The sequence below is a fragment of the Erpetoichthys calabaricus genome, chromosome 1, assembly GCF_900747795.2.
Source record: "Erpetoichthys calabaricus chromosome 1, fErpCal1.3, whole genome shotgun sequence".
Classification (NCBI taxonomy): domain Eukaryota; kingdom Metazoa; phylum Chordata; class Cladistia; order Polypteriformes; family Polypteridae; genus Erpetoichthys; species Erpetoichthys calabaricus.
In genome coordinates this window covers 356393918-356420519 of record NC_041394.2, presented here as the reverse complement: position 1 = coordinate 356420519, position 26602 = coordinate 356393918, and the positions used below count along the sequence as shown (strand labels likewise).

The 26602-nt window shown below is 43.1% G+C and overlaps 3 protein-coding genes across 8 annotated transcripts in view; 1 reads left to right on the top strand and 2 right to left on the bottom strand.

Annotated features, from left to right (window-relative positions):
• Window positions 1–26602, top strand: part of LOC114665494 (zinc finger protein 239-like) — a 541579-nt gene that overhangs the window by 63839 nt on the left and 451138 nt on the right. The window contains exon 3 of one of the 3 annotated variants that reach the window (XM_051926039.1): window positions 4091–6475. The exons of the other annotated variants lie outside the window; for them this stretch is intronic. Coding sequence (XP_051781999.1) covers window positions 4091–5361 — 1271 coding nt within the window. The 3' untranslated portion in view covers window positions 5362–6475. Of the gene's footprint in view, window positions 1–4090; window positions 6476–26602 lie in introns of those variants that run through there. 3 annotated transcript variants of the gene reach the window in all.
• LOC114665322 (zinc finger protein ZFP2-like) overlaps window positions 1–26602 on the bottom strand; it is a 439810-nt gene that overhangs the window by 220253 nt on the left and 192955 nt on the right. The window lies entirely within an intron of this gene.
• Window positions 1–26602, bottom strand: part of LOC114642351 (zinc finger protein OZF-like) — a 449463-nt gene that overhangs the window by 321292 nt on the left and 101569 nt on the right. The gene's annotated exons all lie outside the window — the stretch shown is intronic.

Sequence of the window (26602 nt, the reverse complement as noted above, 5' to 3'; positions counted from 1 at the left end):
TTGCTGCGTAGCACAAATAACCAGACCCAGGGTTTAATTTACGCTAAGGATACATTTTGGACATGACCAAAACAAGAGATAAAGGGGTGCCTACGTTAGAGACATGGGGTGTATTGTATTCAAATGTTTATTATGGGACCTACGTGCTTTACGTGAGTTTCATAGACTTTTATCGCGCCACTGAGAGTGTGGGACGTAACTGACTGGTGTGTTAATAAGATGAAGTGGGAGCACAGTTCAACAAATAACAGTCTTAACTAACAAGATGTGGGGCAGAACAGGTACATTCCTAGCAGGGTCAGCAATGGGTAGAAAATCAACCCAGTCATCTTGATTAGGACCAATCAAACAGCACAAGTGTTTCTGTAGGCCTCTGTTAATTCTTTACATTTGCCCATTAGCTTCTGGCTGATAACCAGACATTTAAAGTTTTATAGAACAACCAGATCTCTGACAGAATAGTTTCTAGAAGCGAGAAATAAATGGAAGGCCACGGTTTGATACACCTTGATACAGAAAACCATCGATACTGTCAGTCTTTTCTAAAGGGTGGTCCAGATCTAATTATGCAGATCCAGATCATCTGGATGACTTTGATTTATGCAGGGACGATTCCAGTTCACCGTAAAGACGATTCTTCATGTCATCAGTTCGCACACTTCTTGATGGTCCCGGATTTTTCGGGTGTTTTTCTATGTAATAAACTTAAAGTTATATTGTAATGAAAATTGTATAATTAGATCTGGACCACCCTATAGAAAGACACCTGCCAGGTGTTTAGTAGAAGGGAATAACTCAACCTCTGTCATTATATTATCAATTAATGGTAAGAATATACAGGTAAAATTCCATTACAATGAACTCCTGGGGACCTAAAAAATATTTAGTTGTAACAAAAATTTTCTTGTAATGAGATTCTATATTTGTTACTATAGTGCTTTCTTTAAGTTGCGTCCAGGCATTTGCAATCATTTCCATAGCTTCTTTTGCGTTAATTTTAATCAAATCCTGCCTACAAATTATGCTGACGATAATTTTTCTCAGCATTTCCTTGTGATAAAACACTTTCAGGGTGTGAATGATGCCCAAGTCCAATGGCTGAAGCACTGCTGTGCAGTTGGGTGGGAAGAATTCAACCTGAACATTATCTAAATTTGGAAGCATGTTGTGGCCAACACAATTTTCAATCAGGAGCCAAATCATCCTTCTTCGTATTGTGAGGTTTCTGAACTCTTGAGACCCTCCCCACCCAATGGCAACGACACACTGAGGTGCGTCCCGAAGTGCAATTGCAGCGTCTGTGGAAGATTGTTTGTCCATTGCCAAGGCAGGGTAACAACAGGCTCATAGCGCTGCAGTGAAGTGACACAGAAGCAAATCCTAAAAGATCAGGGTTGTACTATAAGTCCTCTGTCTTGCACCCCAAAACACGAGGCTGAGTCTCAGTACTTTAGCAAAACCAGCTTTATTCAGCTTGAAACAGGAACGGCACACTTATTTATTGTAGCGTGATCTGCCACTCTCCTTTACTCAGACACAGCAGTCAAGCAGGGTCGTGGCCAGATCAATGATCAAGTAATCCTGTTACCTTCATTTACAATGTTCCTTGCATATCAACCATTGATATCTTTTCTGTTTGCTTTGGCGGAGAGACGCAGCACAGCTTTGAGCCGACTGTTGCCCCGGCAACAGATAAACATTCTTCCATAGACACGGAGTTTGGACTTCGGGACGCTCTTCGGCGTGCTGTCTAGTTGGGGGAGGGCCCAAGAGAGTTTACAAACCTCACATTTTCTTGAATGAATGCCACATTAATAGGAATGTTTCTTGAATGAGCATCACTGAACCACATAAAAACGGCTTTGTCGACGTCTTCAAATGCAGCAGTTCACATACATTGGCAACCCGAGATTTTTCTTTTTTTGCTCCGTCTTTCAAGAAAGTTGACAGTGTTGATGGTGAAATTCCAAATTCAATGGCAACGTAGTTCACTAGCCTAATCTGCAAAAGCCAATAATGAAGTTAGCTAATGTCGACATGCTGGAAAAACAGATACAGTGAAATCTCCTTCTTCACAGTATAAAACTGCACCCAGTTGGGTGTGTCTTGTTCTGAAGGCCTCCAACCTTCCTTGAGCCCATAAAATTGCACTGTATATGCCTGCCTCCAATCAGCAATCAGTACAAATGAGTAATTAAATGTGAGAGGTCTTCCAATATCGTAATGCATAAGAAAATATTCTGAATAGTTCTTCAAATGCTTCTTTTTTGCTGAACATCAAAGAGACAACCCTACCTTGTTTTTGTTATAGGAAAGGGGCAAGTATGTAACGTTTTAAACAAATAAACATACCTCACTTCAAACTCTGTTCTATTGATAACCTGCAGCAAAATGAAATACCAAATTTATGACAAAGGACTGTGTTAAGATAGCAGAAATGTGATTTTAAAAAAGGTTGAGTTATGGATGATAAACAAGAAGGCAGAAATTTAGCATTAATAATTTTAAGTTAGAGAGGCTTGAATCTCTGACATTAACTGGGGAACCTGTCTGGTTTGTATAGCCACATAAAGAACAACTTGTTGACTCTTGAATTTAAATGTGTGCAAGAGGTGCCGTCCTTCTTTGTAATAACAAGAGGATGGGATAGTTGATTTCAAATGGAAGAAATTCTCCACCTTCCTACAACTACATACTCCATAGCTTAGTGTGTCTGTGACGTGGGAAATTATTTAGTGTAGCAGAGTTAAAATATGGAACAATTAGTAACTGTGCTAGATTGTGGTGTTCAGAGTTTGACTGGACATGAAGCAAATATTTTGAAGTCCTAGCATTTGATGTCTGATATATAATGGCAGGTCCTTCTGCAATAAATCTGAAAATCAAAAAAACATTGGGCAGAGTTCTTGTATTAGCAGTGCTCATTACATGAGGCTTAATCAGTCTCTCTTTTCCTGAAAAACTCTAGAATTTTGACTGGGCAAAGTAAAAGGAGTAAAGGGTACTTTAATATTTCTGGCCTCCCAGTGTGTGTATAAATCTATTTCTACTTCTTGTTCCTGACCTTGAGCTGGATAAATATCAGTCTTATTTCTACGCAATTTATAGAAAAGAAAAATACATGCCTGAGCCTTTCTTTATTAATCAAATAACTGTAAAACTCATAGTTATAACTTCACTAAAGATCTAATGTCTCTGATGAACCATGGGATTTTGTGCACCGCTTCTTCTTTCAGCTGCTCCCATTAGGCGTCGCCACAGTGGATCATCTTCTTCCATATCTTTCTGTCCTCTGTATCTTGTTCTGTTACACCCATCACCTGCATGTCCTCTCTCATCACATCCAAAAACCTCCTCTTAGACCTTCCTGTTTTTCTCTTGCCTGGCAGCTCAATCCTTCATCCTTCTCCCAATATACTCAGCAAACATGTACATGAATGTGGTGAGAGAGGACATGCAGGTGGTGGGTGTAACAGAACAAGATGCACAGGACAGAAAGAGATGGATGAAGATGATCCGCTGTGGCAACCCCTAACAGTAGCAGCCGAAAGAAGAAGTATGTAAATATATGATGTGGCTTACTGTCTAATAATTTTGATCGCCCAGGGTGGGAGTTCACACTTATTCCAATAAATTAGCTCCTCAATTAACACAGTTATCCAAACAAGGTGGAGTGGTCATAGGGACCATAACTGATGTAATGAGTCCTTGGCAAAGTCAATGTCACTGTGCATGTAGATGTACTGGCTTTATCATCCTTGACATTTCTATCTGGGGTCTTCTCTAAAATGTCTGCAGGTCATGTTGGCCACCCTTGCTGCCCCAGTTGCTCCTTATTTTTCAAGCCATTAATGATAGTTGCTCATGGCTTGTTCCTGGTCCATGGTAACTGCATCCTAATATGGCTTCATGCGTTTGGTAATTCAGTCTGCAAATGTTAGGATTGTTGAAGTGTTAACTCCATTAGCATGCTTTTGTAAAGTGGGTTGCAAAAGGCATATACTGTTAAACACTGAATATTCTCTTGTAGTGTTATTTTATTTTAAATATTGGTCATTTAAAACTTTGACTCTTATTTTTATTTCTGTAGACTTTCAAGGGAATGACAACTTGTCCTCTCTTCAGGGTCGTCCACAAATTAAACAACCTGATAAGAATAGGAAGAAACTGGCATCTGCAACAAAGGACTTGGTAATGGCCTCTCAGCACCCTAGATTTCAGCCCATTGTGAAGCTAACAAGGATCGATGCCATCAAATGTCAAGGAGTGTACAATATAAATCCAGTCCGCCAACAGTGTGTGAGAACATTTAAATACAAATTGAATTCTAAAGATAATGGAGGGATTCATGGGAATAAGAAACCGTATCACTGTCCTGAAGGTGGGAAACAATTCTCAGATAGTCGTATGCCTAAGAAACGCAGAGAAGATAATACAGGGAAGGAGCCATACCACCGTTCTGAATGTGTTAAGAACTTTTCAAAACACAGCCAAACCACAACTCCCATTGTAGAGAAACCATATTTGTCTAAACGTGGCAAACGATTCTCACAAGTGAGCCACCTTCAGAAACACATGATTGGTCACAAAGGACAGGGTTTATGTTGCTGTCCAACATGTGGTAAACATTTCTTTGACAAGAGCCGTCTTCGCAGACACAAAAGAATTCACACTGGAGAGAAACCATATTGTTGTTCTGAATGTGGCAAACGGTTCTCACAATCAAGCCATCTTCAAACACACATGAGAGTGCACACAGGAGAACAGCCATTTTCCTGTTCTGAATGTGGCAAACGGTTCTCACAATCAAGCACTCTTCAGAGACACGTGAGAGTGCACACAGGAGAACAGCCATTTTCCTGTTCTGAATGTGGCAAACGGTTCTCACAAACAAGCCATCTTCAGACACACATGAGAATGCACACAGGAGAACAGCCATTTTCCTGTTCTGAATGTGGCAAACGGTTCTCACAATCAGGCGCTCTTCAGACACACGTGAGAGCGCACACAGGAGAACAGCCATTTTCCTGTTCTAAGTGTGGCAAACGGTTCTCACAAACAAGCAATCTTCAGACACACATGAGAGTGCACACAGGAGAACGGCCATTTTCCTGTTCTGAATGTGGCAAACGGTTCTCACAAACAAGCTATCTTCAGACACACATGAAAGTGCACACAGGAGAACAGCCATTTTCCTGTTCTGAATGTGGCAAACGATTTGCAAGTAGCTGTAATCATCTGAAGCATTTAAGAGTTCACACTGGTGAGAAGCCCTATTGCTGTCCTGAATGTGGCAAAAGATTTTCCAACACAAGCAATCTTCTGCGTCATGCAGAAGTCCACAATAAAGACCATCTTTAGGCCTGTTCTGAATGTGGCAAGAAATTCTCACAAAGAGGCAGTCTTCATATAACATATAAGAACACACATTTGATAGAGGCCATACTCGTTTCCTGATTGTGACAAGCTATTCACCGATAACAGCAGACTTCATAGACACAACAGAATTCATTCTGGATTAAGGCCATATTGTTGCTCTGAATGTGGCAAGCGATTCATACAACCCTGCAGTCTTCAGTGACATGTAAGAACTCACACAGGAGAAAAGCCATACCGTTGCTCTAAGTGTGGAAAAACAGAAAACTCCTCTTCAGGGACACATGAAAATTCATGCTAAAAAGGCAAAGTCGAAAGAGACTGTAAATAACAAAAACAAAAATCTGAAATAATTCAGTCAGGTGTGGAAAGAAAATTGGAATTGTTCTGCTAGTTGGTTACACAGAATGCATTTGACAAAAAGTTGCAGACTCATTTAGGCAACCCTGCTTATTAATTTACTGTAAGTGGCTTTTGCACTAATGACTATTGCACATTGTACACAGGTCTACTTTACAAGTTCTAATGTTATTTATCTTATGTTGTACTTCTATGCTTTTTTATATTTTATTGTACTACGAAGTTGAGAGATAAACCGTATTTTGATTCTCCTGTATGTTCTGCACATATAGTGAATTGACAATAAAAGGCTATTTGATTTGATTTCAGTATTTCTATTATCTTTTCTCCAGAGTCCGTATTGGTGTTCACACTACTCTCTGGTGTGGCTGCTGCTCTTTCTATCTGAAGAGTTAGTCCAGCTGGGGTTCGATCAGCCCAGTAACGTCTAGCGGTCCCTCACAACGGGAGTGTATGAATATACCGAGGCATGTTTAGCATACAGCTGATGACGTGTTCATCTAATATAAATAAGGCCATATATGGACATCCTGTATTACGTTACACAGAGAGATACCTGATACTTCAAGTCTGGAGTGACCTTGAGGGGCTGCATACTTGAATGAACTCATCCTGCTTACAGCAGTCAGACAAAAAGAAATATAACTGAATATGATAATAGACAAAAAAAAAAAAGGTTCTCCACTACGGCCGTCACTACCCACTGTGACAACTTCATTTCTGTTCTTGTAAATGCTTCCCCTCTTTAAAGGCGACTCAGCTTGCACCCTATTAGTTTTTAGCGGCCCAACATTTTTTGTAAAAGATATTCTAAAAAAACCTTCAAAAAAGGGTCAGTCAGGAATTGAACTTTGTACCCCTAAAGTATCAGGTCCATCTCCCATAGCGGTGAGCCACCAAAGCCAAACAGCTTGCTCAGAGGGACCACACACTCGCAGACAGACAGTATCTTTTTATTATCTTAGCTATTAGCTAAAGAAGCGACCTTGATGGATTTAATTATCTGTTCTCGTTTGGTAAATGTCTTCTGTTCCTGTGACTCAATCTGATGTTCCTCAGGTACCACACTCTGTGGTTTGCTGCCCTCCTCTTCATGTAGGGGTATCTCTGGGCACAAGACACTCTCGTTCACATCAGGCCCTGGTACCACAGCCTGTTTGTGGTCTTCTGCTTCATGCAGGGAGCCGAGGTGTAGCTAGGGTTTTCAGCGCCCGGGGACAACTGAAGATTCCGCGCCCTCTCCTGTTTGCCAAAATGCAATGGGGAAGGGAAAGAAAATTTTAAAATGGCACCCCCTGGATGCTGCACCCGGAGACAGATGTCCCCCCTTGACCCCCTTTCCTAAGCCACTGGCAGGGGGTGTCTGGACATCACACACTGTTATGTGTTTCACATCTGGTTCTGGTCTTATTGAAGACCATGAAGATGTCGATGATGTGCCAACTTCTGGATTATGGAGGAGCACAGCAGCCCAATCACCTTTCTGCAGTAAGACTCTGTCCTTCACGCCATAGGGACATCCACTCCAAGTAATCATCCTTGTGAAGTTCACCGCCCGTCTTCATAAAGTGGTGACATCAGAGGACTGAGGTTCCCGCTGTCACACAGGAGTTCAGCTTGTCTCCCAGCTCCTTACCTTATGGACGTGATGTTGTCCTCTGCTCTGTGTGACCTGAGAAGTGTCATTTCTTGCTTTTCTTTCTTTGACTACTGGACCCCAGTTATCTCAGATTGCTCCATTTTAATGGAGTCACCGTTCTGTAACATAATGTCAGTCCTTTCATCTCTTCACTGGTGTGTTTTGAGGCAGGCAGGTCATTCTTTCAAACCTGAGCTCAGCCTCATCGTCACTGCAGTATCTTCATCAGCTCTTCTTCCTCAGTTCACATGTGAGCTGAGATCTCACAAAGCTGCCAAACAGCCTGTCCAATTAGTGCCAGGACCAGATGGAGTGCCGACTCTCCCAGGACCATTGCTTTAGTTATGTCACCACCTCAAACGTCACCTGATGAGCCTCCCATGCTGAACTACCGTCGTGCTGTGGAAGCTCAGTCTGCATCTCAACACTAATAGAGAGGACATCAAAACCTTCATTAGAAATTGGACAATTTATCTGTAATGGTGACAGAATGACATAAACGAAAATGTGAAGGTTCACAATAAAAGATACTTCAGGAAGTTTAAAAATGAAATTCAAACATAACAGGAATGAGGGTGACAACTGGGAGACATTTTTATGTTTACAAGAAAAACTTAAAGAAACCAAAAGTTACCCTGAGAGCCACAATTGTTCTTTACAGCTCCTCACTTGAGTACGTGTGGCACAGTAAATGTGACGAGTTGATGTCCACCTCACTTATCAGCCGAGTGCCCTGCGATTCTAAACTGAGCAGCTGCAGGTTCAATTCAGGCAGTTCATGGTGGGCACGGGCAGCAGACGGGCACATCATTAGCTTAACGTTTAGATTGGCACTGCCACATTTGTCCAGATGACGAGGTGACAGGGATGTGAGGGGGCTCAGTGTAAGAGCAGACAGTGATGGACTCAGACACACACACACACACACACTGATGTTCTTGTCTAAGCTAACAGTACGGCCACTGGGTTTTAATGAATTAACTTGGCGACTCCACACCATGGCGTGTACGTTACACACAAACACAAGTGTGGTGAACATCTGAACGACAACACGATCTTCATCCTCGCTATTTTTATTCCATTCTTTGGAAATCTTTTCACTTTTATTTCACTTCTGGTGAACTACTTTTTAGTTTTCATTTTGGTTTGCAAAAAAACATTGGTGGAACACTGAGATGGTAGAAGGTTCAAGAACATAAGTCAGGCTGAGCCAGAACTGATTAAAGGGCGTAAGGCCTGAACATTACGGGCAGTTTGGCCTCACAGCACTACATCTCATTAAATTCAGAGCTAGAGAGGAGCTCAGTGTATCTTATGCCATCCATCTCACCCAGAGACCACACTGTGGAGCAGTCTGCACACCCACATAATATCAAAAGGGGACACAAGTAGCAAAAAAGAGGAGGTTTTGCTTACAAATAAAGGCTAAATATGAGAAAGGGGAGACAGAGACCCCAAAGAGGTAGAATCCCAAACACTTAACTCTACTCCACAGCAGTAGCTCTAGTTCTTCTTCTCAGATGGACCTTTAAAGCTCCAGAGCAGGTGTAGAAAGTCTGGTGCCACCCGTAAGTAGTCACATCTCACACACCTACCACCCCAGAACTCCTCAATAAAACACACTCTTCATCTATTTGTGAGAAACATAGCCCACCTCAACTCCAAAGTGGTCATGGCATATGGCTTTCTAAATGGAGACTATCCACAATGGGCAGCATGGTGGCACAGTGGTAGCGCTGCTGCCTCACAGTAAGGAGATCTGGGTTTGCTTCCCGTGGTCTCCCTGCGTGGAGTTTGCATGTTCTCCTCATGTCTGCGTGGGTTTCCTCCCACAGTCCAAAGACTTGCAGGTCAGGTGCATTGGTGATCCTAAATTGTCCCTGGTGTGTGCTTGGTGTGTGTGTGCCCCGCGGTGGGCTGGCGCCCTGCCCGGGGGTTTGTTTCCTGCCTTGCACCCTGTGCTGGCTGGGATTGGCTCCAGCAGAACCCTGTGACCCTGTGTTAGGATATAGTGGGCTGGATGATGGATGGAGTATCCACAATGCACCGGGGCCAAGAACAATGAAGTCCAGCAGCTGCTTTGCTTTGTGATGTCCCCAGCTTGGACCTTACTGGAGTAAAATCTTCACTTATGTATCCACCGTGTGCTCACAGTGATCTGTTATATAGTGCCTTTCATGTCTGTGTTGGACCTTCTTAACACACATATCACATCATACTATTACATGTGTGTTATACACAAAGACAAGTGTGGTGAACATCAGCCTGACAACACCAGTCTCATTCTCCTTATTCTCTACTTCTACTCTTCACAGTTTATTTAACTTTTATTTCAGTTCTGGTCCACTAAATTATAATTTGAACAAGCATGGCTTTAGTTTCACTTGGTGAAAAGAACACTGGTGGAGATGGTGGAAGGTTGAAGAACAGAAGTCATGCCAAACTCTGATTGGTCCAAAAGCACAAGGCCTGACCATTACACGATAGTCAGCCTGACACCACGATGTCCTGCTGGTCAAAGAGGAGCAACAGGGAAGGACAAGACCAGCAGAAATTCTAAACTGTGCAGAAACTTAACGTCTCCATCTGTCCATCTGGAGACCCCACTCTGGAGCAGCCTACACAATCACAAAATGTCAAAAGGGGTCACAAGTAGCAAAAAAGATGTTCTCGTGTAAGAGTTTCTCATACAGTAATGGCTGGGGTCCCCTGCACAAATTCCAAAGTGCCACAAAGTCAGGAAAGATCATCCATAATGAACAGCCCCTCAGAGGTGACCCCCACAAGCCGATGACGCTTCTGTCCATTTCCTTAGGTCAGGTTTAAGACACCGAGGTTGACATCACTTCTCCTGGACATCTAAGCAGGTAATGTGGTGTAGTGGTTAAGGCTTTCAGCTTCAAAACCTGAGGCTGTGGGTTCAAATGCTGATCCTGACACGAGTGACCCTGAGCAAGTCACTTCACCTGGCTGGGCTTAAATTAAGAAGAAAAAAAAAAAGAAATGCAACAATTGTATTTGGAAAAAGTCACCAGTAAAATTAAAATAAATAAATTTAAACTGCATGGTTAGGGCGAAACCCTCAGGACAAACAGAAACGGGGAGGGCGGACATGGACTTCATCTTCCGTACTTCAGTAAGGAGAAAATGTTCTTTCTGTCACCCATTTTAAAAACTACATTGTAAGGTTTTAATGACACAGCACCCCGACACAACGAAATGAAAACAGCGATAAAGTAAGACAGCAAGTGCGGGAGAAGGTGATGGGCCGCTCGATACTGAGGTTTAGACACTGCGTCGAGCTTACGGAGCACTGGATGTTTCGAATGCGCCCGTCACGTGATTGTGAGTCACGCTAGCGTAATGACGTCATTGATATCTGCGCAGTCAGCAGTCGATTTGGTCCTCACGAGTCTGCTGAAGTGCTTTGGCTCAAAGCGTAAAAGAAGTTGTGTCTGCTACAGCGATAAAGTGAGCTAACGCGAGTTTAAATCCTAATTGGAGCTCGCATATGTTGAAATAAGGATTTTGTATAAAACAGTTAAGTAGTACTTGTCTGAAAGTTAACAAATATATTTTGGAGACATTATGAACGATTTACATGGGACACCTTTTTCCTTGGTGTGGAATCATGTCCACCTAGAATGTGTAACAAATTAATGAGCATATTTTGCGTAAGGTAGCACGTATTATAACAATCCAGAATCTACTCTACGCCATGTCGATCATATCAGAGAGGCTAAGAAACGCTTCACTAAAGCCGACGTGGTCATTACACCAGTATATGCGCAAGACACTCTCATTAAACGTTTTTACTATTCAGTGATTCCCAGATCTGTAGCTGATTTGTATTATTGATTTCCAAAAAGCAATGTGAGTAAAAGCGTGTGCTGCATAACTAATCACAACTGTCTTCTGCAATTTTAGGAAAGCTTCGGGAGTTTTGCGTTAATGAGACAAAAACGTTGTAAAGAAACTTTGCGAATTCATCCAGAGGTGAACATAAAGATCACTCAAGTACTGACAAGAAGGAGCAGCTGGATAAGCACATCTGGAGCCAAACTTTCAAAAAAGCACCTGACTTTGTCAGCAACATCCTTTCCTTCTGAATGCATCTTATCAAAGTCTGCGCCGGGGGGTAAATAAGTAATCTTCTGAACTGCAGCACAACAGATAAATCATTGATGTAAATAAAAATATTGAAAGACTAAGCTTTTGTCGTTTCTGTATTCTTAAACCATCTTCCAGTCCCACAATCCCCCCGCAGTCACTGTCACATTTAACGTTCTCTGCTCCTCACCTGTCGTGTCACCCAAAGCATCAACACTCAGTTTCATTCAAGGCTTTACCGCCCTTCCTTTCATAGACATAAAATAAGACACACATTCCCTCTACATACGTGTCCAATAATAATAGTAAACTGGCAGGAACGAGAAAAAGCACAAGATGGGAATATTCATGACAAGAGTCTCTGCATCAGAGTGAGGATGTGCCTTGTCACCCATTACGTAAGCTCGTCTGCCACCCTTCAGTTGCACTGGCACACCTTACACTCTGGGGCAATTGCAATGGAGAATACCGACAATGTACACCTTCAGAAGTGGAATAAATCGACTGTATAAGTAGAACATTTCAGATAAACTATGAATTTTCTTAATCATAAACAATGCAACATAACTATTATATGTGTTGTTACTTTTTATTTATTCTCACCAAACGTTACATATCTACATGGGAAATGAACATGGGTAATATGTTTATAATCATTCTCACTAAAATACACTGTCAAAATATATTAATGAGCAAACTGAGACACATTGGCCTTTAGGAAATATCAAAAAGCGTGTGCGCTGTCATTTAGGACAGAATGCATTGTTAACGTCACGCACTCTCTACTGACGCGATGTCACGAAAACAAATAAACAGCACAGTCCATGCAAACTCATATCCTCCTTGATTTCTGACCTTATGATTAATTGTCAATATCAAATCAATAAAGTCATTTTAAGAAGATGACAAGTCTGCTATAGTCAGTTCAATTAACTCTCCTTTTAAAAAGTTTGCTTATACAGAATATAAAACAGAATCTCAATGATACGGGACTCGCGAGTAGTAACTAATAATATGTGACACTGAGAAATTATAATTTCTAATAACTGGAACAAGTAAAACTACGACTTCCTAAAACGGACACTGTAAATGTAGGCATTTCAATACCAATTTAAGAACTACCTAAGCTACCTGTTGTACTATAATCGGTACCTCAAGCAGCACTGCAGCCGATTAAAATTGATTAAAGCATCAAAATTGAAAGCTTTTAAAAACAACATAATATTACAATTAAGGATCAAAATTGAAATCCGTTTTTTTCTACACCACTCTGTACTTTCATTTGTATTGAATGAGTATGAATTGGAGTGGCGCAGTGGGTAGCGCTGCTGCCTCGCAGTTGGGAGACCTGGGGACCTGGGTTCGCTTCCCGGGTCCTCCCTGCGTGGAGTTTGCATGTTCTCCCCGTGTCTGCGTGGGTTTCCTCCGGGCGCTCCGGTTTCCTCCCACAGTCCAAAGACATGCAGGTTAGGTGGATTGGCGATTCTAAATTGGCCCTAGTGTGTGCTTGGTGTGTGGGTGTGTTTGTGTGTGTCCTGTGGTGGGTTGGCACCCTGCCCGGGATTGGTTCCTACCTTGTGCCCTGTGTTGGCTGGGATTGGCTCCAGCAGACCCCCGTGACCCTGTGTTTGGATTCAGCGGGTTGGATAATGGATGGATGGAATATGAATTGTGGAATTGCGACTGCAAATTTAGAACTCATGGAGGGTGAGGATCAAATGCGCTCTCTCCTGTCGCTCTAAATGTAAATGCTGATGAGATATGAAACGTAACCAGTAGTCAATGTGCACGCTAGCTGCCAGTCGAATAGTGAATAAGCTGTTCTTTGGGGTTCATATATTTGTAAATCTGACGGACTGTAAAGGAGTCAGTGCCTCACCAGCCATGAACTTCACCTCACGTCACTGATCAGGAGGGCAATCACGGAATGCGAAGGACCAGGAGCAGCGCTAAGTGTCCGGACTTATAAAACATTAAAAATGGGCTTTCGAGAACACACCGAGCACGTCTATGATGCTCTCCGGTGACTGGCACCACTAGGACTGCCCAGTCCTCTCTTTTTCTCAAGTTACTCAACGTGTTCATGTCACAAGTACATACCTCTCCGCTTGTTAAATGTTGTCTTCCACCTGACAGACCAGCACGACTCTGATTAACATTCAGTCCCTCACTTAAGACATCACAGTCTGATTTGAACTGCACATGCGCACCAATGTCATGCCGCTACGCCCCAAACTGTAGTGCGCATGTGCACACATTTCCTGGTCACAGACAGAGACGTCCTTTGTATTGTGAGAGAGAAGCACTTCGATCAGACAGCAGCGTTGCACACGGGACAAAAATATTATTGAGTTATTCATTTAAGGCTCGCTGATATTTTGGTCAGGCCTTCATAAACTTATTTGAATGTCTCCTAAACGTTCTTAGTTTATCAAACTAAACTATTAAGAGAGTGAGAGGTTGGAAGCACCACACAACGAACCGCCTGGATTGGGACCTGAGTGTAGCGGGTGACACCTCAGCACCACACTGGACACTGTGTGAGGTTTTCTATGGTGACTGGAGAGCCAATCCTGCTACCAACCCCCAAGTATTCCCTCCATGTTGGAGGACCTGCTTGCAGGGCTGGATGCAGATTAACGTCATACCCAAGATGAAGCAATTGTAGGTTAAGGGCCCTGCTCAATGGTCCAGCAGAGTAGAGTCACTACTGGCATTTAAGGGTTTCAAAGGGTTTATTAAAAAATGTTTTTCCCGTTGTAAAATGAACCATCATGTAATGTCATGAAACATATATATTGCATTTTATGAAATGGGTAACTATAGAACATTAAAACATTTTAAAGAGAACAGGCCATTCCTACTAATAAAGCTCGCCAATCTTATCCACTTAATTCCTCCAAGATAACATCAAGTCAAGTTCTGAAGTTCCATAAAGTCCTACTCTCCATCACACTATTGATCACCCATTTCAGGTGTTTGTGGTTCTTTGCGTGAAGAAAGACATCCTAATATTTCTGCGAAATTTACCCTTAGCAAGTTTCCAAGTGTGTCCCTGTGATCTTGATTAACATTTTAAAGTCACAGTCCTTATCCACTGGACTAATTCCCTTCATAATTTTAAATATTTCAGTCATGTCTCCCCTTGATCTCCATTTGCTTAAACTGTAAAGGCTCGGCTCTTTTAATCTTTCCTCCTAACTCAACCCCTGGAATGAGCCTAGTCTCTCTTCTCTGGACCTTTTCTAGTGCTACTTTGTCTTTTTGTAGAGCAGAGACCAGAACTGCACACAGGACTCCAGATGAGGCCTCACCAGTGTGTTATAAAGCCTGAGCAGATCCTCCTTGGACTTGTACTCCACACATCAAGGCGCTATATAACCTGACATCCTGTTAGCCTTCTTAATGGCTTCTCAACACGGTCACTTTCAATTTTCAGATCTTCCATTGTGTATTAAACTCTCACATTTTTACTATCTACATGTAATTCTTTATATTTACTTACATTTAGTTTCATCTGCCACAAATCTGCCCAAGCCTGTATGCTGTCCAAGTCCCTCTGTGATGATCCCACAAATTCGAGATTATCTGTCAATTCACCCAGCATGGTATCATCTGCACCAGCAGCTTGTTACTGTCAAAGCGGAGATGGGCACCCTTAGCCCAAAGAAGGCACTCAGAGTCTCAGGACAGGCAGCAGAATCAAGCTATATAGTGCAATGCACATACAGACTCAGAGTCAGGTGAACGGAGTGCTCAGCAATGGCGCCATCTTACTTTTATTACAGTCCTTATCAAGAGCGTACCTCACTTAGCTCATTTGTCCCCTCATCTGACTCCCACCATTCCACTGTCTTGTCCTGCCTCTGATTGGCTCCACCAATATTTCCCAGCCTAATGAGTGTAACACTCTGTTCTGTCCATCATGCCCACTTGACAGACCCTCTCCCCACCTTACACCCGTCCAGTACCTGCCACCATTATTTCCAGTCCTCGGCTCACATTCACCACATAGAAATGTCTGACCTTGACTTATGAATTATTGGTAGTTTCCAGCCTTTTAAGAAAAAATAAAAAATATACAGTCACAGGCCTTTTTGTGATTTAACCCTTACTATACTAATGTGTACTAGGACACAATGCTTATTTTCATATATGCTCATGATTCTCTTTGAATATATGCAAATCAGCAACTTTAAGAATATGCTTTTCTATATTTTCTCTCCTTTTGAGGCCCAATAATTTTTATAACCAGAAGGTGAAAAGGGGGAACCAGCTGTCAGTCTTCTTTGGGCCTTAAACCCGAGACCACTGTCAGTCTTCACAACCTCTGGTTCACCGTTAACCCCTCGTGGTGACACTGAGGCCAAACATCTCCCCCCTTTCATAGACTAGAGAGGAGTAAAAGACCTCTTACTGGCCAAATCAAAGGAGGTGCACAAGATGTGTCAGTAGTACAAGTATACATTAGGACAAATATAAGTAGAAGTCGCACATCCTAACAATAACACAATGGATTACAGGTAACCTAAAAATCAATATAAGACAGTTTAGAGCAGCAGCAGCAGATGATTACAGAATCCAGTGTCCTTCACAGTCTTGTGCAGATGTCCTCCAGTGTGTAATTGTGTGAAATATTGCTATGACCCAGGAACTTTGCACACCATAGAGGGTCCTCTTCCTGGGGAGCGGTTACCAGCACTTCACCCAGGCAGCCTTTCGTTTGCCATCTCTTTACCCAAAATGTCATCGAGGAGAAAATCAACATTTGAAGCTACAGATGCTTGTGGTTCAATAACTTGGATATTCATCTGTTTGACAGCAGAGCTGGAAATAAGTGATCTGAAAACTCGCAACGGGCAGCAAAACACAAATACAAGACATCCAAGTATAATCAAGAGAATAATGCCTGCTTTTGTTAATAATGCTTTCATGTGCCCAGGTTGAAATGGCATTAATACTAAAATTTGAAATCCCTTCCTGCATTTTCTTTAATTTCTTTCCTAAGAGCTTTACGCTTGGCCATAACTTGTCTAAAAGATCCACCAGGTGCTGTGTTATTAGGTATAAAAGTGCAACACTCCTCTCCTAACATATGGCGCACTCCTCCTTCTTCTGCCAACAGCCAGTCTAACACCTGCCTATTCTGCCATGTCATGTGACTGGTACCATCCAATTATTCTCCTAATGCTGATAGGGCGGAGTCAGTACAGTTGATAAATCTCTGCTGATTATAATACAGATAATTAATCCACGCTGTGTTTCTATTAGGTGTAATCCACCCAAATACAGACTCAAGTCCTGATTGAATTTCATCCCTTGCTTTAAACTCATTTAGAAGGCCTCTAGGTTGTCTTATTGTATCTAAGTGAACATTCGGCTCAGGCTCATATGCTCTCGTAACTCGCCTGTCTTGGGGATACCCAACTGTAACCTCCTGGATGGCCATCACCATTGTGCATCTCCCTAAACAATCATGTGGGAGAACATCTAGTAATCCATATTATGAACCACATAACCACCATCTGTCTGCCTAAGGTCTGTCCTGCACATTTACTGCTCTCATGACTAAGGAGGCACACGTCAAGTTCCACGTCTTGGTGCAGTTTCCTCCAAATCTCCACACCAGTACCAGACCCTTCCTAGTAAAGCACTTGAACTCCGACTGAGCTATCTTGGTATGAGAGGGTGGTCTTTGATTTGTGTTTGCCAAATACAAGAACATTTACAATCTAGACATGTTAATCCTTCCCTAGAGAAGTTTGACCACCCTTGCAGTAGGACACACCAATAAGGACAATATGTCTCTTTTTCCCTCAGACACTGCTGGCACATCTTTGTAGAAAATGAAAATGGGACTACGACTATCGCTGGTTTTGCTTTCACACAACCAACATTCCTCCCTTGCTATCTCCTCAGTTGTGTTCACAGCCCATTTATAGCAGTCATGTTTCTGGGCACACTCTCAGTGCCATTCTCATTTTCCTGTTCAGTTATGCGACTTCTCTTGATTCTAGTCCCATAATCATTATCACTTTCCAGTCCAGCTGCCATTTCAGTCTTATTGTCCATTTGCCAGTAGCTGCTCTCAAATGTCCCATTGAAAATCTGAGAAGCTAATGGTGAGAAGTCCTCTTGATGCTCCTTCTCCTGGACTTGCTGGGTCATCATCATTCCTGGCAGTATCATCAGGGTCATGAGTGCTGCTGCCAGGTACAGCGCCATCACACAAACTCCTTCTTGTCTCATCATTATCAGGTACAGGTTGTCAATGTGGTGACCCTTCAGATGATTTATTGAGAATTTCGATTAAGGGTCAATATGCTTTATTATTAATTTTAGTGCTCTTAGCTATGAAGAGCCGAGGCCTGGAGCAGCTTTACAAGGACACCATTAATTTTGTCACAGAGGCCTCTTGCCTGCTTGTCCTTCTCACTTGCCTTGTTTTGAGTTTCTGAGAGTCGAGCTGTGAGCCGAGGTCATCATGATCTCCGAGGAATAAGCAGGCAGATTTTGTTTTGAGAATGCAGGAGCTGAGCTTCTTACTGATAGAAGACGAAACAAACTGCGTGCAGGGCCTTTGTCTGTGTGAGTACAGGGCAGGCTCTCAAGATATCACATAGAATAGATACGCACTTATCTGACATGTAGATTTATTAGAGCACATCAACAGATTAGACAATAAAATTAAAATCCAATGTATTATGATGTTAGTTAGTTTGAGCACATAGGGGATTAAGAGTTGATTGTTGAAAGTTAGGGACATTTTCATGAACATGTGCTGTGATGTAAGCAGTAGCTTGGCCTCTGTCAGACCACCGGGCAGCGGCATGCCATGACTTAAGAGCGCTGCTGTCTGTGTTCATGGGCTTTTATATTAGCACACACGTATATGTTTTACAGTAGCATTTAAGTTTATATGGCAATGTTTCTTTATAAAGCTTAGTGATAATAATAATAAGATATAGTAGCACATATGAGTGAGCTTAAAGAATCAATTGTTAAAGGCTTGCGTTTTTCCTTCTTTCAAGTATGAAGCTCCGTGTCAAGGTCTCTGCAGCTTGGTCTTCATCAGTGGAGCTGTGCGCTGCCATTCACTGGCACAGTCACCTATTATGTCAGCCTTACAGGACACCAGTGCAACAAACAATCATTTACTGAATTATTTATTAGGCAGTCCAGTTTTCATATTTGGGTCCTTCTGATCCCAACATAATTGTTAATCATTGAAATGTTAAGAATTGATAAACTGAAAGGCCATCGATCTTTAACAGCTCAGGATTAGGCCGTGAGAATGAAGGGAGGTGTAATCAGGTGATGCTCACCTCCGGGTGGCAAATCTGTCCTTCGAACCAAAGTGGTTGTAATGAGAAGAAGGGTTGGGTAGAAGATTATTATGAGGATGTCTATGTGGGCAAAGGTATTGTTATGAGAAGGTCTGACACACCAGGTGATTGTTATGAGAAAAGGTGCTGAATGAGGTCATCATCATGAGAAACCTTGTAAAGTAGATGATAGGAAACTAACGTGAGAGGAGGGCATTTTGTGATAAGAACTGTAATATATTCTGGGCTCACTGAACACTCAGGGCTCACTTCATGAACTGAGATGGCTTTATGAACTGTGCAATTGTTGTCTATGCTGTGCAATAAAGTCTAACATATGACTGCCTTTCTGAAGACTCTGCTAGTTTTTTCTGAAGATTTCTCCACAACAGATTCTGTAGAACTTCCTCCTGGACTTGATTAGTCTTTGAGGGCTGATTTGTGTTGTTTGTTGTCAGGAACATCCTCAGCAACATCTTCCTCATCTTCTGAAGGAGAATCATGGTGGCTGACATGAGCGGCTCCTGGGACTGCAGCACAGTAGTTTAGATGATACCAGGTCGAGCTTCCCTTCACTTGGACAGCAGTTGAAGTTGCCCGTACAACTTCGTATGGACCTTCTCGTCTTGCCTCATTCCATTTCCTTCAGAACACTCTCAGGAAAACTTAATCCCCAGACTTGATCACACTTGTGGGCTCCTCAGCTGGCTCAGGCTCTCAATTCTTCACCAGCAAATAGAAAGTTTGATGGACAGCAGTTAAGTACGTCATGTAATTTTTATTTATAATTACAGATATTCTAATGTTGGCCCCTTATAAGCCTCCATGTAAACAGGCCTAGGCATCGGACGGCCAGTAATCACTTCATATGCTTGTAGATGTGTTACTCTGATAGTTTGTATCTGATAGCTCATTAAAGCAAGCGGCAGATCATCTAACAAGTTAATCTTCACTGTAGCACAAATCTTATTTATCTTTGCCTTCAATGCCCCATTTGTTCCACCATTCCTTACGATTGTCGATGGTACCCACAGCCAAGTCTCAGTTTAACACCCAATGCCTGCTAGACGTGTTTCTCTGCTGTCTGAACAAATGCTGAGCCATCGTCTGAGCTTATTACTGATAGAATGCCAATCGTTGGTATGACCTCCCTAGTTAAACATTTCACAACTGTAGCTGCTCCTTGATCTGGTTACCTCCAGCCATCTGCTAAACTTGTCTATTATTACAGCAGGTATCTCTATTTTCACACCGTTCTTAGCATATCCACACAGTCCATTGGCAGGTGTCTAAATGGGCCCTCTGGTGTTGCTATGTGTCCTAATGGAGTAGTAATTCACTTTCTCACATTGTGTTTGGCACAAATAATGCATTCTGATGAAAATTTATCAACAGTAGCTTTCAAATGTGGAGACCAACATCCTTGATTTTTAATTCTCTTAACAATTTCCCCCACTTCTCAATGGTCAACCCCATGTGCATCCGTTATTAGAAGATTTAGCAACACGGAAAGAGCAACAATTAGGCCATCGCTAGAGCACCATAATCCTTGCTCGTCCTTCTTTGCACCTCTTTGATTCCTGTTCATACAGTCCTGCTCTCTCCTGCATGTCACTTATGTCTCTTTCAGTGACGCCAGGCTCAATAATCACAGGTGGAGCTAATATAGGAATTGGTGTTTCAGAAGCTCGTCTGTCTACCTCATCTGCCATGTTATTCCCTTCACTCACAAGTTCATTGCCTTTCTGGTGTGCTTGACACTTGATCACCGCCAACTTAGCAGGCACCATCATAGCACTGATCAGTTCTTCAATCTTCTCACAATGCTGTATAGGTGATCCATCGCTTTTCCTAAACCCTTTCTGTTTCCAAACTTCCCCCAAAGAGTGACGTACTCCATGGGCATAGGCTGAGTCTGTGAAGACTTTCACCATTTTATTCATCTCCAGCTTGTAAGCTTCAGACTGTGCTTTAAGTTCAGCTAGTTGGGCAGAGCAGGGCTCTTTACAGCCTTGTGACACAAACACTTTAAATTGTCACTCTTTGTCCTTTCTACAATTCCAGATCCTCCATGGTTTCCTACCTGATCCCTATAACATGAGCCATCTATAAAACACGTGTGATCAGCGTTCTGTGGAGGCACAGACTCCAAGTCCAGACGTAGCCTGGTGATAACTAATGACTCTGCTATACTCTCATGAGGCTCACCTTCCACGGGCACAAACTCTGCCATGTTTAGTGTGTCACACGTTTGGATGACACATCAGGATACGTCAGCAACTGAAAAGCAGATATCAGTCTAGCTGGAGTCAAAACAAATCTGCTCTGATTTATTAGTTCAACAATCTAGTGATGGGCGTAAATGATAACCCAGTGTTATAGTGGAGGCTTTATCACTGGCATATTGGACCTCTGCTAAACCCTGAAAGTAAGGTGGGTATCCTTGTGCCACACTGACCAGCTTAGATCTGTAATATGCCACTGGCTGTCACTTCCTGCCCTTACATGTCTCTTACATCAACACAGCAGTGGCACAGCCTGAGTGGGCATTGCCCAGGTACAGCAGAAGAGGCCTGTCATAGTTAGTTGAGGCCAATGCTGGCACTGACTGCATCTCCTGTTTAACAGAGTCAAACGCCACGTTAGCATCAATCATCCATTCCAAGTGATTTCTCAGATTGTGTAACCCTGCAGTTCTCATGATGTCTCTCTGTTTTCAAAGCATACTCTGGACTCCAGTCTGAGCTAAAACCAGTCATCCCCAAGAACGTCACCATCAGTCCCACGGTCGTTGGCTTAGGTGCCTTGCTTATCCCTCCCAGTTGCGGTGGAGCTATTGCTTTACTGCCTTGTGTGATAATCCTTCCTAAATACTCAGCCTCAGGTTCACAGTACTGCAGTTTACCCTTTGAGACTTTATGTCCCCCTTGTGTGAGTTTCTCAAGCATTTTTAATGAATCTGCATGGCTTTGTTCCAATGATGCCAAGCAAAGCAGCAAATCATCCGCATACTGAATCAATGCACCATCCAGAATCAAGTCCTCCAGGTCAGTTTTAAGAACCTGATTAAAAACATGTGAGGAGTGTTTGAACCCCTGTGTCATCCTCGTAAAAGTCTGTTACTTCTTCTTATACGTAAAAGCAAACAGCGGCTGGCAGGCCTCAGCCAGTGGAATGATGAAAAACGCTGAGCGTAAATCAGTGAGTGAAGAGCGTTTTGTACTCTCAGGAATGTCTGTGAGCGACGCGTGGGGGTTAGGGATCTCTGCTGGCCAATCCTGTACTCCCTCGTTCACCGCTCTTAGGTCATCTACTGACCTCCACTTTGATTTATCACCTTTCCAGACATGCAGCAGTCTCGTGTTACAAACGCTTTGTGTCTCTTTTAACACTCCTGCCTGTAAAGCCCTGTTATCGTGCTCGCTATTCCTTCCTCTGCCTCAGCTTTAAGAGGGGCTTGCACCCAGGCTTCACCGTCACTTCCACTGGACTGGCTCAACTACTAGGCCCACATCCGTGTCATGTGCAGACCACAGCTCGGTCACGACTGCTCCTCCATGTCAAGCCTTAGCAGTTCTTGTTTTGTTTCATGCATTTCTAACTGTCGAGATGCTGGCAGTTCCACTACTTTGGGCACACCTTCCATGCTAGCTGTGTACTAAATTCTTATGTATTTTTCATCCTCAGATTGATTAATCATTATGCTATCTGTCAGGCTCCATCATGCTCGCTCTGCGCTCTTCATCACAGGCCCTAAGTCTTTGTTCTCAAATCCCTCAGCTACTAGCAAAGTCACGTGTGGCACAGCAGAAGGGTTTCTGAACCATTTCTTAGTGAATTTGTTCTGATTTATCTACATAGCAGCTCCCTGTTTCCTGATTATCACATAGCGTGTGACAAGAAGGACATTCTGAGGAGCAGTTTCAGAGAGCCATCTCCGCTCCAACTGGCCATTGCCTCCATTCTCATAAATCATCATGCAGTGAGGCTCCATTTTAGGTTTCCTGGTAATTTTATTTCAATAAATGGTCCCCATTCTTACCAGAGATCAGCTCCAGCCTGACTGATGGAGTAAGGTGGCTTGTCCTCTGCCAATTAAACTGTAGCCACAATGGTACGCAATGTCATTTGTGTCTGACCACCATTTGATACAACGCATACTCGTCTGGGGTACACCAGATAGTCATATTTAACTTGCACAGCGCGTCTCTTCCCAGTACATTTACAGGTGAACAGTCAGAAACCAGTATGGCAATTCCAGTTATTTTATCTTATAGACACAGACGCACTGGAGCCATCAGAGGAATTAATTGTGTTTGTACTGAGAATCCTACCACCTTAACATGTCGACCAGACGTTAGAAGGTGCATCGCATCTCTCTTGTTGACACATGTAGAAGTGGCTCCAGTATCTACCATTACAGGAATGCCATTTCTTTAACTTCAATAGTTGTTACTGGCTCTGTGTCTGCACCCCCCGTTAACATCACATATTGACCTTCTCAAGTAGGATTCTATGGCCCCCCCTAAAAGTTCTGATTAAATCCCAGCCAAGCATTGGTGGGCCCTGAAGCAGCCTGCTGCTGACGCCAGTTTGGCTGACTGAAAATCTGCTGGCAATTCGACTGGCGATTTTGATTATTCTGGGATGACTGATTACCCTGTGCCCATGGGTTTACCTGCAGTTTCTCCTGTCATGTCCCAGAAGGCCACATCCCCAACAGACACCAGCTGGTCTTTGCAGTGCCTTAGAATTTCCACCATTTTGCTGTCCCTTTCCCCAACAAGGTTGCTGGACATATATATTAACAGGGGTCAGAGCCGGTGCTGGTGGGGGTATTCTGGCAGATACCACGGGTGCCATTACTGAGTGTCCCTCTGCTGTATTCATTTTTGGTGCACAGACCACCAGAGCCTGTGTTTTCCTTTTGTGTTTCTGTGTCAGCTCTCCCTCTGGAGGTGAGTCAGCTTTCTTTGGACTTCTATTTCCTGGTGACTTGACTTTTTCTCGTCTCTGTGATTTTGTCCACAGGATTAGCCACGTAATCACAGAACTCCCTGCATGACTTGGTCTCTCGGCCCACAGTGTCCTCCAGCCTGCGTCAGATCAGCTCAGGTAATGCAGTTCTCACTGTCCTTCTGAACAGAGCAGTCATCATTGGGTGCCCCTCCAGATCTTTTTCCGTTTCTAGTTTGCACCTTCTGTCCACAAACGCAATTGGCTCCCATTTTAGCATTTTTGAGTCACATTACAGTGGATATTCCTCTCTATGGACCCTCCATGTGTTGGAATGATAAGAATCAAAAGAGTCCGCATCATACACAGTGGGGCCTGTAACTGTAGCCAGAGTTGATTTTCCCAGTAGGTGCTCCATTTGGCTGGTGCCCCCTATTCTTGACAACAGTGCATTCATATTCTCTACAGCCAGCAGCTTCCCCATTGTCCACCAATAATCCCCCCTCCCCCAGGCTCTCCAGGTCCTCCAGGTCCTGTGTTCCCCATGGCGTGTACTGACCTCTGTCTCCTTTTATCAATACTGGTAATTGAAATTTACTGACTCCCGGGATTTCTACACCATTTTGGTTTAAATTACCTCTACTCAAATTCCCAGCACTCCCCGCTGCACTCTGCAGTTCACCTGTGGGAAGGTCCATGCCAAGTAACCCTCACCATTCTGCACTTCTCTTTATTTCTTTCCCTAATTCCACAGCACAAGTCACTCCTCCTGGGGACCCCCGGTGTAGCGGCTGTTTATTTCTTAATTCCCTTTTTAACTCCTCTACAAATGGATGTGTTAGCTGTGGCATTTTGACATTCTGGTCCTCTTTCTCTATCCTTCCATCTTATCATATTTCTTATCAGACTGTCCTGCTGCTCACTGTTTTCATTCTCTCCTATTTCATCTCTTACTATTTACTCATCTTCTTCCTCCCAATCCTCTGAGTCTTCTGCTACTAACCCTTCCTCCTCATCACTTATTTCAAGTTCACTCCATCTTTAGGGCTTTCTCCTCCTTATCGATTTACTTCTTTGTATTCTCCTTATCGTGACGGGTGTGCAGGGCCTCAGTCTCCTTCCACTTGTTGATGCTCGCCCTTCTTTTTGCTTACCTCCTTCCAATCTCATTGCTCTATCTAGTTTCCTCATCTGGAAATTCACGGAGGGTTCCTATAATCTTACATCTTTCCTATAATATGCCCCTCCGTTACCCTCCTCACATTCTCTTAGTATCCCTCCAGTTTTCTGATAGCAGTCCAACATATCGCTCGTCTTTATAATCTGCTGCCCTCTGTGTGCTTCCCCCTATCATCTCCTCATAATCTGAATCCTCCTCTGTCTCTTTGTCTACCTCTGATTTTTGACAATCACCGTTCCCTTGCCAGTATCTGTCCTTTTTAAACTCTGCCTTTCTCCTCTGTTTGGGGGTCCTTTTCTGTTTTTCTCCTCATATTGTTTCCTCACTGCTAGTCTTTATCAGCAGTTCTGTGTCTGCTCTCTGCCATCCCTGTCTGTGTTTCCTGCTCCCCCTCTCACTCGCCAGCTTCACTCGTCCTGTAATGTTCACTTTCGCTGTCATTAATGGACATTCTAATGCAGCATCTGCCGGCGGGACAAAGGGAATCTGCCGTCTCCCCACCTCCTCCCTGTCCTCCTCTAGAAGCTCTCTGATTTTATCAGCGCTGCTTCTCTCTTTGATGCTTCGCCCGACTACATTTACATCATCTCCAGTTCTGCCTTTCTTTACTTCTGCCTTTTTCTGCTCGTGTCTTTTGATTTATAATGATGAATACGCTCTTGCATATCTTTACACACTGCCATGTTAAATGATCCCAGTTTAGACCACTCAGCACCAAGACTTCTCACTCTTTTATCCCACTTTTTTTGACAGCTCTATGTGTTTTATTTATGCTGTTTGATTTTTCATCCCAAGTCCTCGACGGTCACTTGACCCTCCGCCATTGCTATTCCCTGCAGTCTCAGACTCCATGTTACAAGCTTTAGCGTTGGATTTTTGCTCAAATCTGGTTTTGTTTTTCACAGAATTCGCCAGATGTTGTTTCCTGGCACTCCAGGTCTTCAGATGATTTATTGAGTATTTTGATTAAGGATCAATATGCTTTATTATTAGTTTTAGTGATCTTAGCTATGAAAAGTCAAGGCCTGAGGCAGCTTTAAAAAGACACCATTTATTTGGCACAAAGTCCCTGGTTTGTCTGCTTTATCAGTCGCTTTGTTTTGAACTTCTGTGGCTCAAGGATGTCTTGTTCTCTGAAGAAGCAAGAAGGCAGATTTTATTTTAGGAACGCAGGGGCTGAGCGTCTCACTGACAGAAGACGAAACAAACTGCATGCTGGGCCTTTGTGTGTGTGAGTACAGGGCAGGCTGTCAAGGTAGAACATAAAACATATAAGAAATTAAATGACATTTAGATTTATTAGAGCTCGTCAATACCTTAGGTAATAAAATGACAATAAAATGATTATGATATCTAGTTACTCTGAGATACATAGGGGCTTAAGAGTTGATTATTGAAGGTGAAGGACCTTTACCTGCACTTAGATGTCAATGAAGTAAGCAGCAGCTTAGCCGTGTCAGACGAGGGTACAACTTAACAGCACCGCTGTCTGCATTCCATCCATCCATCCATCTATTATCCAACCCGCTATATCCTAACTACAGGGTTACAGGGGTCTGCTGGAGCCAATCCCAGCCAACACAGGGCACAAGGCAGGAAACAAACCCCGGGCAGGGCGCCAGCCCACCGCAGGGCACACATACACACACACACACA